At 36.3% G+C, this 12,834-nt stretch overlaps 1 protein-coding gene across 10 annotated transcripts in view; it reads right to left on the reverse strand.

Moving 5' to 3' along the window:
- The window catches only part of UTRN (utrophin), a 620,052-nt gene that overhangs the window by 379,068 nt on the left and 228,150 nt on the right, over positions 1-12,834 (reverse strand). For all 10 annotated transcript variants that reach the window (XM_027850670.1, XM_027850661.1, XM_027850663.1 and 7 more), the window contains one exon: positions 10,462-10,674. In XM_027850670.1, the coding sequence (XP_027706471.1) occupies positions 10,462-10,674 (213 nt within the window). The remainder of the gene's footprint in view (positions 1-10,461; positions 10,675-12,834) is intronic.

Below are 12,834 nucleotides of genomic sequence, written 5' to 3' on the forward strand. Positions count from 1 at the left end.
ATAGATAAGCTGAGGAGTCTTCCCTTGAGAAATGTTTGTTCATATACTTATGCAATTTATGATTTGGGGAATGCAAAAGAAAAGGAGTTTATAAATATCTCTGAAGGAAAGCCCTTTCAAGAACAATTATGAATCCCTCGGGCTTCTCTTCTCGAATCTAACTGTTCCCAGTTCCTTCCACTATTCTTCATATGATATGATTTCCAAATTCTTCACAGTCATGGTTAATTTTTGGACTTTTTTAATGTTGTTTTCAATTAGTGAAAATTTATTTTCTCTCTCCACAAACTGGCTCCAACTCAAGAAAAAAAGAAAAATAAAAACCTTGTAACAAACATGGAGTCAAGAAAAACAAATCCCTGCAATACTCATATCTAAAAAAATATCTCTCTCAACTTAACAGCTGGAATTCATTACTTCTCTGTCACGAAGTGTATAGTGTGTAGTAGGTTTCCAAAACATTTTGAATTTTAATATAATTTGTGTTATAAATATTATTATGATTGGTCATAGTGTTAATCAGAGTTCTTAAGTCTTTTGAAGTTGTTTGTCTTTATTTTAATGTTGATGTTATTGTATAAATTGTTAATCTGGTTCTACTCACTTCACTCTGTTTAATTCATAGAAGTCTTCTGACATTCCCCTGGAGTTATCCTCTCATCATTTCTTTCAGCATAAAAGTATTTCATTTGATTCACATCATAATTCATACAGTCATTCTTGAGTTGATGGGCACTCCCTTGGTTTCCAATTCTTTGTCACCACAAAAATAGCTATTATATTTTTGTACACATAGGCTTTTTTTCTCTTTCTTCTATCTCTTCCAGACACAAGCATAGTAATGATATTGTTGGGTCAAATGGCAGAATAATATTTTAGGTATAGTTCCAAATTGTTTTCCAGAACAGTTGAACCAATTCATAGTTCCACCAACAATGCATTAATGTACCTGTTTTACCACAGTCCCCTCCAACATATCATTTTCCTTTTTGGTTAACTCAACCAATTTGATGGGTATGAGATGGAATTTCAAGAGTAGCTTCAATTTGCACTTCTATAACAATAAGTGATTTGAGGCATTTTTTTCATATAGGCATTAATAAATTGGATGACATACTTCATTTTTCTCACTAGCCCTCTTAAAATGTGATGTCAAAAAAATTAACCCAATACTCCAGCCTGCCACCAAAAAAGTGCATTTGAACTATTAATCCTTAGGATCTAGAAATAATATTTATAGGGGTGGAGCCAAGATGGCAGAGTGAAAGCGGTGACTTACTTGAGTTCTCCCCCAAACTCCTCCAAATACCTATAAAAAATGGCTCTAAACAAATTCTAAAGCAGCAGAACCCACAAAAAAAGACAGAGTGAAACAAATTTCCAGCCCAAGACAACCTAGATGGTTGATCAGAAAGGTATATCGTGCTGGGCTGGGAAAGGTACACAGGCCACAGCAAACCTGGAGCAGGCCTCAGAGGACTGAATCGTGGGCAGCTGAGGCGGTTTCCAAACTTCTCCACCCATGAATGCCAAAGACAACTTATAAGGTCAGTGGGAAAAGTCTGTGACTATAGTAAGGGAGAGGGGCTAGATATTAGCTGCAAGTCTGGAGCGTGCCCCCGGGGCAGGGGCTGCCTCCTGAGCTTCCAGCCCACAGACTGAAGGGGAATCCAGTGGTTGATCAGAGGGGGATTGCAGAGATCTCTTTGCCAGTGCTGAGGTAGGAATCTCCTGCTTTGCCTGCGCTTGGATCTGGGTCACAGTTCTGAGGAGGGCCCTGGGATGAGGAGGAGCTCTGGCATGGTGGAGCTTGTTGTGGCAGTGGAGAGGAAACACCTTGCCCCTTTGTCATACCACCTTGGAAGAACTGAAAATTTACAGGTCCCTAGAAGTTTCTCTGAAAACAGCTGTACAAACCCCCAAAGCTTGGGACAGTACATTCTCCACATTGAAAACAGACTCTTACCTTAACAAAGAGTTTAAAACTCAAGTAATTGGCCAGGATCATGAGTAAGCAGCACAAAAAGAGTCAGACTATATTATCTTACTTTGGTGACTTTGGTGACAAAGAAGATCAAAACATACAACTAGAAGAAAGTCAACAAAGAAAGACAGCAAAGTCAAAGCTCCTACATTCAAAGCCTCCAAGAAAAATTTGAATCAGTCCCAGGCCTTAGAAGAGCTCAAAAGGGATTTTGAGAAGTAAGTGAGAAGTAGAGGAAAAACTGGGAAGAAAAATGAGAGTGATGCAAGAAAATCATGAAAAAAGTCAACAGCTTGCTGAAGGAGACCCAAAAAATACTGAAGAAAATAACACCTTGAAAAATAGCCTAACCCAAATGAAAAAAGAAGTCCAAAAAGCCAATGAGGAGAAGAATGCCCTAAAAAGCAAAATTGGTCAAATGGAAAAGGAAGTCCAAAAGATTACTGAAGAAAATACTTCCTTAAAAATTAGAATACAGCAATTGGCAGCTAGTGACTTTATGGGAAATCAAGACACTGTAAAACAAATCCAAAAGAATGAAAAATTAGAAAACAATGTGAAATATCTCATTGGAAAAGCAACTGACCTGGAAAATTGATCCAGGAGAGAGAATTTAAAAATTATTGGACTATCTGAAAGCCATGATCAAAAAAAGAGCCTAGACATCATCTTTCAAGAAATGATCAAGGAAAATTGCCCTGATATTTTAGAACCAGAGGCAAAATAGAAATCGAAAGAATCCACTGATATTCTCCTGAAAGGGATCCCTAAAAGAAAACTACTAAGAATATTGTAGCCAAATTCCAAAGTTCCCAGATCAAGGAAAAAATATTACAAGCAGCCAGAAAGACACAATTAAAGTATTGTGAAAACACAATCAGGATAACATAAGATTTTGCAGCTTCTACATTAAGGAACCGAAGGGCATGGAATATAATATTCTGGAGGGCAAAGGAGATAGGATTACAACCAAGAATCACCTACCCAGCAAAACTGAGTATAATCCTGTAGGGGGAAAAAAGGGTCATTCAGTGAAATAGAGGACTTTCAAGCATTCTTGATGAAAAGACCAGAGCTGAATAGAAAATTTGACTTTCAAATACAAGACTTAAGTGGAACATGAAGAGGTAAACAGGAAAGAGAAATCATAAGAGACTTATTAAGGTTGAACTGTTTACATTCCTGCATGGAAAGATGATATTTGTAACTCATGAGACCTTTGTCAGTATTGGGGTAGTTGGAGGGAAAAAAATATATGTATGTATATAGATAGATAGATACATAGATACATAGATACATAGATAGATGATAAATAGATAGATAGTGGGCACAGGGTGAGTTGGAGATGAAGGGGTCATATCTGGAGAATAAAATTAAGGGGTAAGAGAGGATTATACTAGGAGAAGGATAAAGGGAATGGTAGAATGGGGCAAATTATCTCACAAATAGAAAAGAAAAGACTCTTACAGTGGAGGGGAATCGGGTGAAGGTGAGAGGGAATGAGTGAATCTTATTCTCATAGGATTTGACTTAAGAAGGGAATAACATACACACTCAATTGGGTATGGAAATCTATCTTACCCTACAGGAAAATGGAGGGGGGAAGGGGACAAGAGAGTAGGGGAATGATAGAGAGGATGGCAGATTGGGAAAGGGGATAATCAGAAGCAAATACTTCTGAGGAGGGACAGGGTCAAAAGAAAGAATAGAATAAATGGGGAAGGCAGGATAGGATTAAAGGAAATAGAGTAAATTTTTCATAGCATATTTACTATGGAAGTGTTTTACATAACTGCACATGTATAACCTATATTGAGTTGTTTACCTTTTCAATGAGGGTGGGTGGGGAGGGAAGAAGGGAGAAAATTTGGAACCCAAAGTTTTAAAAACACATGTTTAAAAAAAATGTTTTCACATGCAACTGGGAAATAAGAAATACAGGAAATGGGGTACAGAAATCTATCCTGACCTACAGGAAAATAGAAGGGGAAGGGGATAAGAGAAGGTGGGGAGAGATAGAAGGGAAGGCAGACTAGGGGAAGGGGTATTCAGAATGCATGCCATCTTGGGGTGGGGGAAGGGGCAAGATGGGGTGAAAATTTGGAACTCAAAATCTTGTAGAAGTAAATGTTGAAAACTAAAAATAAATTTATTAAGAAAAAAAGAAATGATATTTATACAAATCAACCTAAAGCAGTATTAGCTTATTTATTATCTCCTTAAAAATACATGCTCATATTAAGACTGTAAGCAAGGACCTTCCCTTCTTCCCTTTTATTTTTTTTTAAAGTCATGGATTCCTCATATGAAAAAGACTCTTCTCATGCTTTATTCATACAAATGATTTAGTGAAAATGATCATGATTTTCATCTTGCTGGTTTTGGCTTAGTGTTACAAGTAGTCAAGCTTATTTTAGATCCCAGTTCCTTTCTTTCTTCCCAGTTTGGTATCATTTGCGAATTTTAAAAGATTCTTTGTCTTCATTCAAGTCATTATTTACAATAGCAAACAAGTAAAACTAGGAGAGAGACCTGTGACATGTTACTGGAAAAATGAGCCTAGTTTGAAGCTATGTCCAAAGTCGGTGTCCATTCAGCACTGCTGTTCCTGAATATGGAAACCTACTAACGGTACTCTTTCTTTCCCCTTTAATAATGCTTACATATCTATATAGTTATGCAGATATTTGGCTCAATTGAACCAACAACAAAATCTTTTTTTTGGTCACATAAATAGATGGTCTTTCTCACGGGCTCATATCTTAAAATGAAAACAATGCTATGAGTTGTGAGGTTTTTCTTTGTTTCTGGCTTCACCAGGTAGAGCCTGGAGAGCCTCAGTCACAGTTAAGGCATAGCCAGAAATAATATGAAGATTTTTATGTTTCCTCATTCTCCCCAACAACCTTTCTATAAATCTGAAGAACGGAAAGGTTTACTCCTCTAGAATCACATAGAAATGGTATTTTTAAACTTTCTACTGTTCCCTAGCATATCTGTTCTTTAGTTAATCCAGAAGTAAAAACTGGTGTCTCTTTTAGCCCGCTGCTGGTCAATCCTTTAAAAGGGAACTCAAAATGAAGGCAAATCTGAGTAACTTTCTAGGACAAAGGAGTCGAGCAGGGAACACGAAAAGGACCAAGTAAATGTTATGTGGTTTTTTCATTTTTTTTTTCAATACTCATGTAAATATAAACCATCATCTTGGCCACCTGATAGCATGAGGGTTTTACCTACTCCATTTACTACTTGAATTATATTTTAACTTCTCTAAAAAAAAAAGAGAGTATTAAATTACTGCAAAAAAAAGAATAATTTAGTGTTGAAAAGGACAGATCACAGTTTCACAAGAAATTCTATAAGGAAGAAAGAAAAGGTCTGAAGGAAGGACTTTTTAAGTGCCTACTATGTGTCAGGACTTGCTAAGCACTATACAAATATCTCACAACAACCATGGAAGGTAGATGCTATTATTATTCCTATTTAACAGCTGAGGAAACTGAGGTAGACAAAGATTACAAGATTTGCCTAGGGTCAAACAGCTAATAAGTGTTTGCAGCTCAATTTCAATTCAGGTTTTCATGACCTCCCCAGCCCAATGATCTATCTTCTGCACAACCTAACTGCCTCTAGGCAATTAATGTCTAGAGCTGTTATTACTAATGCTGCTCTAAATTAAGATATACTCAGAACCAAGTGGACTTAACTCACAAATTTATGCTGGAGAAACAAAGATAAAACTGCCTTTCAGAACTAAGGATAGAGGAAAAACTAGAAACTACAGGACTGCTCCTCAGTTGGAGATTAGGTAAACATATTATGGGATATGAATGTGATAAGAATACACTGTATTTAAAGAAATCATGAAAAAGATAGTTTCAGAGAACCTTAGTAAGACTTGTATGTACTGAGACACAGTAATGTGAGTACAATCAGGAAAACAATTTATATGACAACATCGTAAAGGCAAAAAAATGTTTAAGGACTAAAGAGCTCTGATAGATCAATCATGAATCTAGAGTACCAATAATGAAGAATGCTATCTACATCCTAATATAGAGGTGAGAATATCAGCTTGCACACTGAAGCTGTATAATTACTGCACGTGGCCAATATGGACATTTGTTTTGCTTTACTATGAACAATTTCTACAACAGTTTTGTTCTTCTTCTGAACCACCCCCATCCCACCATGGAAGTGGGAGAGGGGAACGAAACTAAATCTTTGTTAACTGAAATATATATATGATTTAATTTAAAAATTTATAAATTCAAAAAGGAACTTTTCTTATGGAGATAGCAGTGAGGTATGCTAGGTTGGCAAATAAAAAAAATGCCAAAGCTCTAAAAAGACATCACTGATCCTAAGTAATAGTTTCTTAACTTTTTTGAGTTAGCAGACCCATTGATCTTATTTATGAAAAAGGGACTTGGGCCCTTTTTTTAAACAATGTCCTTAGAATGACTAAACAAACTTCAATATAAATAAGCTGGAATATCACTGTACCATAAGAAACAACGAATACAAAAAATTCAGAGAAGAATGAGATAATCTACATAAACTGATGTAAAGTGAAAAAAAAATCAGAAAAAACCTTCGATAAAATAAGTATAGCAATGTAAACTTAAAGAAACTAAAAACAAACAAACAAACAAACAAGGTCAGGCAAAAGAACTGAGAAAAATGTATCCACCTCCCATCTTTGCAGAGATGGGGTACTAAAGATGTGGAACACTACCATAAACCACCAGCCATGATTAGTGTGTAGATTGACTTTGTGCAGCTATGTGTTTTCTCCTCCTTTTTAATCTTTGTTATAGTGGATAGCAGATTGGCCAAGGAAAAGAAACTAGTATGTATATATAAATATAGATGATATAAAACAAAAATATAACAATAGTCTTTAAAAAAATACTATACCTAAAAGCTATAGCAATCTGAGCAAAAGAAATCCTTTTAAAGGCAAAAATAGGGAAAATCTTGGAGCCCAGTACTTAAGGTAATAAATGATGCCAACACAGACGAGGGATTTCAAGGGGTAGGTACTCTGTCCCTCTGAGAACTGTAATTAGCCCTTCAAAGATTCAGCAGAGGGATCCAACATTGCATTGTCAAACCAATTTTTGTCATCTACACAGAATCTGATTCAGAAGTCCAAATAAAGTAGTATTTATTTTGAACTGACTCCCTCCCTGGGATAATTTGAGGTTAAATTCCTGGCATTTCTTTTGCTCCTCCTCCATCTGTTGGAATTCTTATAACTTTTGATTCTGGTTTGTGCAGCCAATTGCTAAACCAGGCCGTTGGCGGATCTGACAAGTGAAACCAGTCTAAAGTCGGGAGTTCTTAGAGTGGTGATGGAAGTGGTCATTTTTTCCTGCACTGTTTTATAGTATTCATTGACTGCAAAAAGACCATGTTGAAAAGAAATGTCCAAATTAACAAAGGAGAGCCACTGACTGTAAACATTCTATCAAGCTATGGCAGCATCAATACTTTAAAGTATACTTAAAAATAAGGCTTAGAGCGTACCTCCATTTCAATAAAACATGTTCATTACCTTTAAAAAATGCATGAAAACTAGTACATACAAGGATATAACTGTAAGTTACATTGTTATATTGATTTGGTCTTAAAAAACTATTGACTCTTCAACATGATTCCTGCTGAGATGGTGATAATGTTCATGGCTAAGTTTCTTCATTTAAGGAATTAAGTACCATACAACAGTATCAAATCTAAATTATGCTACACTACACAACTCAAATACCAAACAGACCTTAAATAATTTGGGAAAAGATGATCCAGGGTCGATAAAAAAGCCAAATCCACAACTGAATATGTGTAGCAGTGGAATAAGACAGGATTTCTGATGACGTTTTTCACTGACAATTTTTTAAAAATTCAAAGAAAAGTACTAGATACTAGAATAGGAACAAACCTTTTAAAAGTAAAAAGAACTACAATCCTATTAGAAAAATCTAGGCCAAAACTCTGCTTAAAATAAAAAGATATGATTTTATAATCCAGAAACAGTTACATGATCAGACATCATTAAAAATATATATAGTTATTAAGGACAAGGAGGCAAAGGATATGCCCCTCCATCCTAAATACGTAAATGTATAATGTGATTAGTGGACCTAAATGTCCAATCACATGTTTTTTAAAGGTTATTCTTCGAAGCTGAAATAATACTAGTATCTGGCAGTGAAGTGGTGCCATGGATAGAACTCTGGGCCTGAGTTCAAATCCAGTCTCAGACATTTCTTAGCTATGTGACCCTGGACAAGTCACTTAACCTCCATTTGCCTCAGTTTCCTCATCTGTAAAATGGGGGGTGAAAATAGCACCTTTCTCCAGGGTCATTATGAAATGGATCAAATTAGATAATAATTGTAAAGTATTTAGCCCAGTGCCTGGTGCATAGTCAGTGCTATGTAAATGTTGCCTATTGTTATTATTATCTAATTAGAATGGCTACTGGATTCACTAGATTAGAACCAATCCACACCAATGATCTAGCTCAATATCACTGATTTGTTGGATACTCATTTGAGATTTGTGCAGAGTTGTCTTTAACACCATTACTTATGATGCTGATCTGAACTGAATATCTCTCTAACAGTCAAATGTGCCCTCTGGGTATGTTACATTTATCTGGTTCCCTACAGATTTCTCTTTCTTGAGCTAACCAGACCTCAATTTTAACAAAGGTAACCATCAGAAAACACTGACCAAGTTGGAATCCAAATTTAGAAACAAACATAGATGTCATTATTTAAATGAGGTAAACATATAATGCTATACTTGGTTCCAAATGAGCAGTTTTAGAAGCTAAAGAGAAGTAAAGGAGTTTTTTAAGCTGAAAAGAAGTTCAACTGATGGCATAATGCTTGACAGAAAAATTTCACACAAAGGTAGTAGGCCAGCACTGCCAAGAGATGCACAGAGCTGGTCTCTATAGGAATGACACTTTAAATGAGATTTCAGCCAAGAACCAAGGTTTATGCCATCCCATTTAGGGCATATTCTTGCAATCTAGCTTTCATTCTAGACTCTCAAAAGAAAATATCAGCTCAAAGATCTCCAAGGCTTTTCTGAATCTAATGGTCATTTCTTTTCTCATCTTCCTCAAGTTTTCCCACTGGACTTAAAAACAGCTGCAAACCTTAATTTCACCAAGTACTCTCCTTTCAGTATTAAAATAAGGCAACACTCTGATAAATAGTGTCTCAAGCCCTTCCACAATACTCCTAAATGCTTGCTTTTATACAGATTCCTTTGGGAATTAAATCCTAGTTATGAAAGCAGTCTTGCCATTTTATCTACCATCCTTGAGGCTGTCTGATAAATCTACCTATCCATTTCTGTCCTCACTTCCACACTACTGTTTGCCTTGCCCAAATGATGACAAGACCTTCTACATTAAAATTTGCAGAGCCAAGAAGAAAGCACTTAATTATTCCTCCAGAACCCACTGAATCAAATACAAACACACCCTTATGGCTATCAGCAAGACTTTGCATTACACACATCCCATTAGTCACTAAATAATGACAATTTTGTCTTTACCTATATCTGTCCCATTATCCTTGAAACTGTGCTGCTTGTCTCATCTACTTCCTAATCATCTGAGACCTGATCAACATGGTACAGAGAAAAGAACACAGATTCAGGAGTCAGAGACCTTGTTTTCAAATGTCAACTCTGGTATTCCTTGTGTGACTCTGGGTAAATCACTCCATCTCTCAAGGCTTCAGTTTCCTCATGTCTCCAATGCCCCACAAAGTTCTCAAAATTATAATCTGGCCTCACTGCCATCAATGTAATTATATTGTTGTCCTTTCCATGACAACATTGGTTCTCTTCTTTCCAAGATTTGGACTTCTAATTCAGTGGTCATGCACATATACAATTCATCCTAGAGACCTGCCTCATTAGAGAATATAAGCTCCTCAGGCCAGAAGTTGTTTCGTTTTACCTTTTAATGCCAAGTGCCTACCTATATCACATGTAGGCACTTCATAATGCTTCTTGACAGATTACTTACTTCTCATACTAGTAACACCATGGAAACCTTCACTATTCCAACTAAGCTACTATTTCTCTTATTCTAGTCAAATTAAACTGTCCCAGTTCTCTACATTCACTACGTAGCTGATCTTGAGCTCTTCCACACAATCCTTCATCACAATACAACCAGTCTTTATCTAGTCTTGCTCACAATCTCTAATGAGCATCTCAAAGCTCACCTTCTCTATAGAATCTTTCCAAGAATGCAAAAGAACAATGCAGCGCTTTTTGCGGAGTAAATGACATATATTTTGCAAGCAAGTTGTGAATCCAGTTTTAAGCACATAACTATGATGGTGACAAGAACAAATGCCAAGTACTGAGAAGTAAAAGCTTTCCACATTTTAATTGCTATTTTACACTATGACTGAGCTTAAATGCCTAACAAAGTGTTTATTTACCTCAAACACTCTCAGTTGTGGAATAATTTCTTCCAGCAGATGAATATCTTTGGAGATCCTGGCCTTTAGCCTGTTCCACTTTCCTTGAACATTCTCGAACTCTTGCTGGTATTTGTTTTTTATATCATGGGGTGAACACTGCTCCAAAGTCTTTGTTTCTTCTGCTAGTTTATCCAGTGAAGGTTTCTGATCCTCAAGTATTTCTTCAAGAGCCTAAAAAGAGAATTAAAAGATTCTGATTATTTGTAGCACTCTGTTTCTATACATGTATTGATATGTAACAAAAATGTAAGGTTTCTCTAGATATTTGGTCAAAAAATAAAACTGAAAAATGGTACACTAATGAAAAAAAAAAGTAGCAAAACAAAATTCTGTGCCCAAAGTGTAGTGCTAGATGCTAAGTATCCAAAGACAAAAATAATAACAGTCATTGAAGGGACATGGGTAAGGAATTTTAAAAGGGAAAGAGAACCAACAGGCATAAGAAGAGACATCAAAGCTGGACCTTGAAGAAGACTATTGATCATAAGATAATAAATTAAAGTGATGAGGGAGAGTCACTGGTAAAGCCTTCAACTGGAAATGGCATGCAGTAGAGGGCTTGAAATGCCAAGCTAAGCTTTTATTTTTTCTAAAAGGCAACAGGGAACCACTGAATATTTTTTACAAAGAAGAGTGACATGGTCAAACTTGTGTTTTAGGAATGTCAATTTGGTGGCAATATGAAAAAAAGAGTAGACAGGTGAAGAGTTAGAAGGAGAGAGACTAAAAAGGAAGAAACTAAAATTTTCCAGGAAAGCAGGGTAGAGGGTCTGAACCAGAGTAGTGGCTCTGAGAGTTGAGAGAAATGCAGGAATGTTGGGGAGGGTAAATGGATAAGTTTTGATAAAAGAACAGATTGGCAAAGCGAGAGAGAAAGAGGATTCAGAGAGAATTCTTTTATTATAAACGAGGGCAATATTAAGGATTGTGAAATCCTCAGCATGGTCTAACACAGGAGGCCACATGTGGCCTCAAGGCCACAGATTCCCCACTCCTAGTCTAGTAGAAAAGATGACTCATTATGTTTCAAGCAGTAGGCATCATGGTATTAGATTTCAGGAGAGAAATTAGGGTGGGCTAAATGGATTTGGGAATTATCTGCATGGAGATGATAATTGAATTTGTGGAAGCTAATAAAAATCACTATGCAGAAGAGGGGGAGAGGAGGGGAAAGGCAGAACCTTGGGGAATAGCCACATTTAACAGGTAGGAGGGAGATAATTATCCAAAAAAGGGCACTATGAAGGAGTACTTCATACTGGTAGAAGCCAATGCAGCAGTGTGCAAGAGAAAGAGGGCCCTGTTTTGAATCAAAAGCTCCGGATTCAAATCCCAGTTCTTCCAATTAATTATCCATATGACTCTAAACAAGTTATTTAACCTCTTTACCTCAGTTTATTCATTTGTAATACAAAAGGTTGGGCTAGATGACTTCTGGGGTTCCTTTCAGTTCTAAGTCACTATCCTAGGGACATCATGGAGGAAAATATATCTTGGGAGAAGGGAATGGTCACCAGGAAGACAATTAAACTTAGAATAAAGAAAAAGTCCCTGAAGTGAGAAGTTTTAAGATCACTGGCAATCTTACAGAGGTTAATTTCAATTGCGTGATGTGGCTGGAATTAAAAATGGAATAAAAAATGAGTGGGATGTGAGGAGTATCCCAAGAGTCTTAATGTACTTTTAAGCTTCATAAACTTGAGAAGTATAAATACTGCAAACTGAGTTTTTAAAAAACTAAATGAAAGAATATTTAAGTTTTTAAAATGTTGGTATTTTAAATTAAAATACAATATAACCACTGTCTTATACCATGTTGTTGTTGTTGTTCAGTCATGTCTGATTCATTATAACTCCATGGACTAAATGTCCATGGTGTTTTCTTGGCAAAGATACTGGAGTGGTTTGCCATTTTTTTCCTCCAGTTTTATGCAGGCAAAGGTTAAGTAACTTGCCTGGGGTCACAGATAGTAAGTTTCTGAGGTAAAATTTGAACTCTGGTCTATCCACTGCATCACCTAGCTGCCTCATTGTGCTACGTGTGTGTGTGTGTGTGTGTGTGTTTGTGTATGTGCACGCGAATGCGTGCACATACATGTATTACAATAGTAGATTTTTAAATTTTGTAAGAAATGTGATTAACTGCTGTTCAGTAATTGAAAGGATTACATTTGTAATTGATTGTAGCCCTAAAATAATACAAAGAACAAGCTTCGAATGCATACATAACAGTTTTGAAATGTCTTAACAAGAAAAAACCTAATGGAGATAGATGAGTTGACCAAGGTGGTCAAGCAAGAGGACCTCCTCTCTTGAACCACCAGTCCAAGA

This window comes from Vombatus ursinus, unplaced genomic scaffold (assembly GCF_900497805.2).
Source record: "Vombatus ursinus unplaced genomic scaffold, bare-nosed wombat genome assembly UNPS02009132.1, whole genome shotgun sequence".
In the NCBI taxonomy this organism is placed as follows: Eukaryota; Metazoa; Chordata; class Mammalia; order Diprotodontia; family Vombatidae; genus Vombatus; species Vombatus ursinus.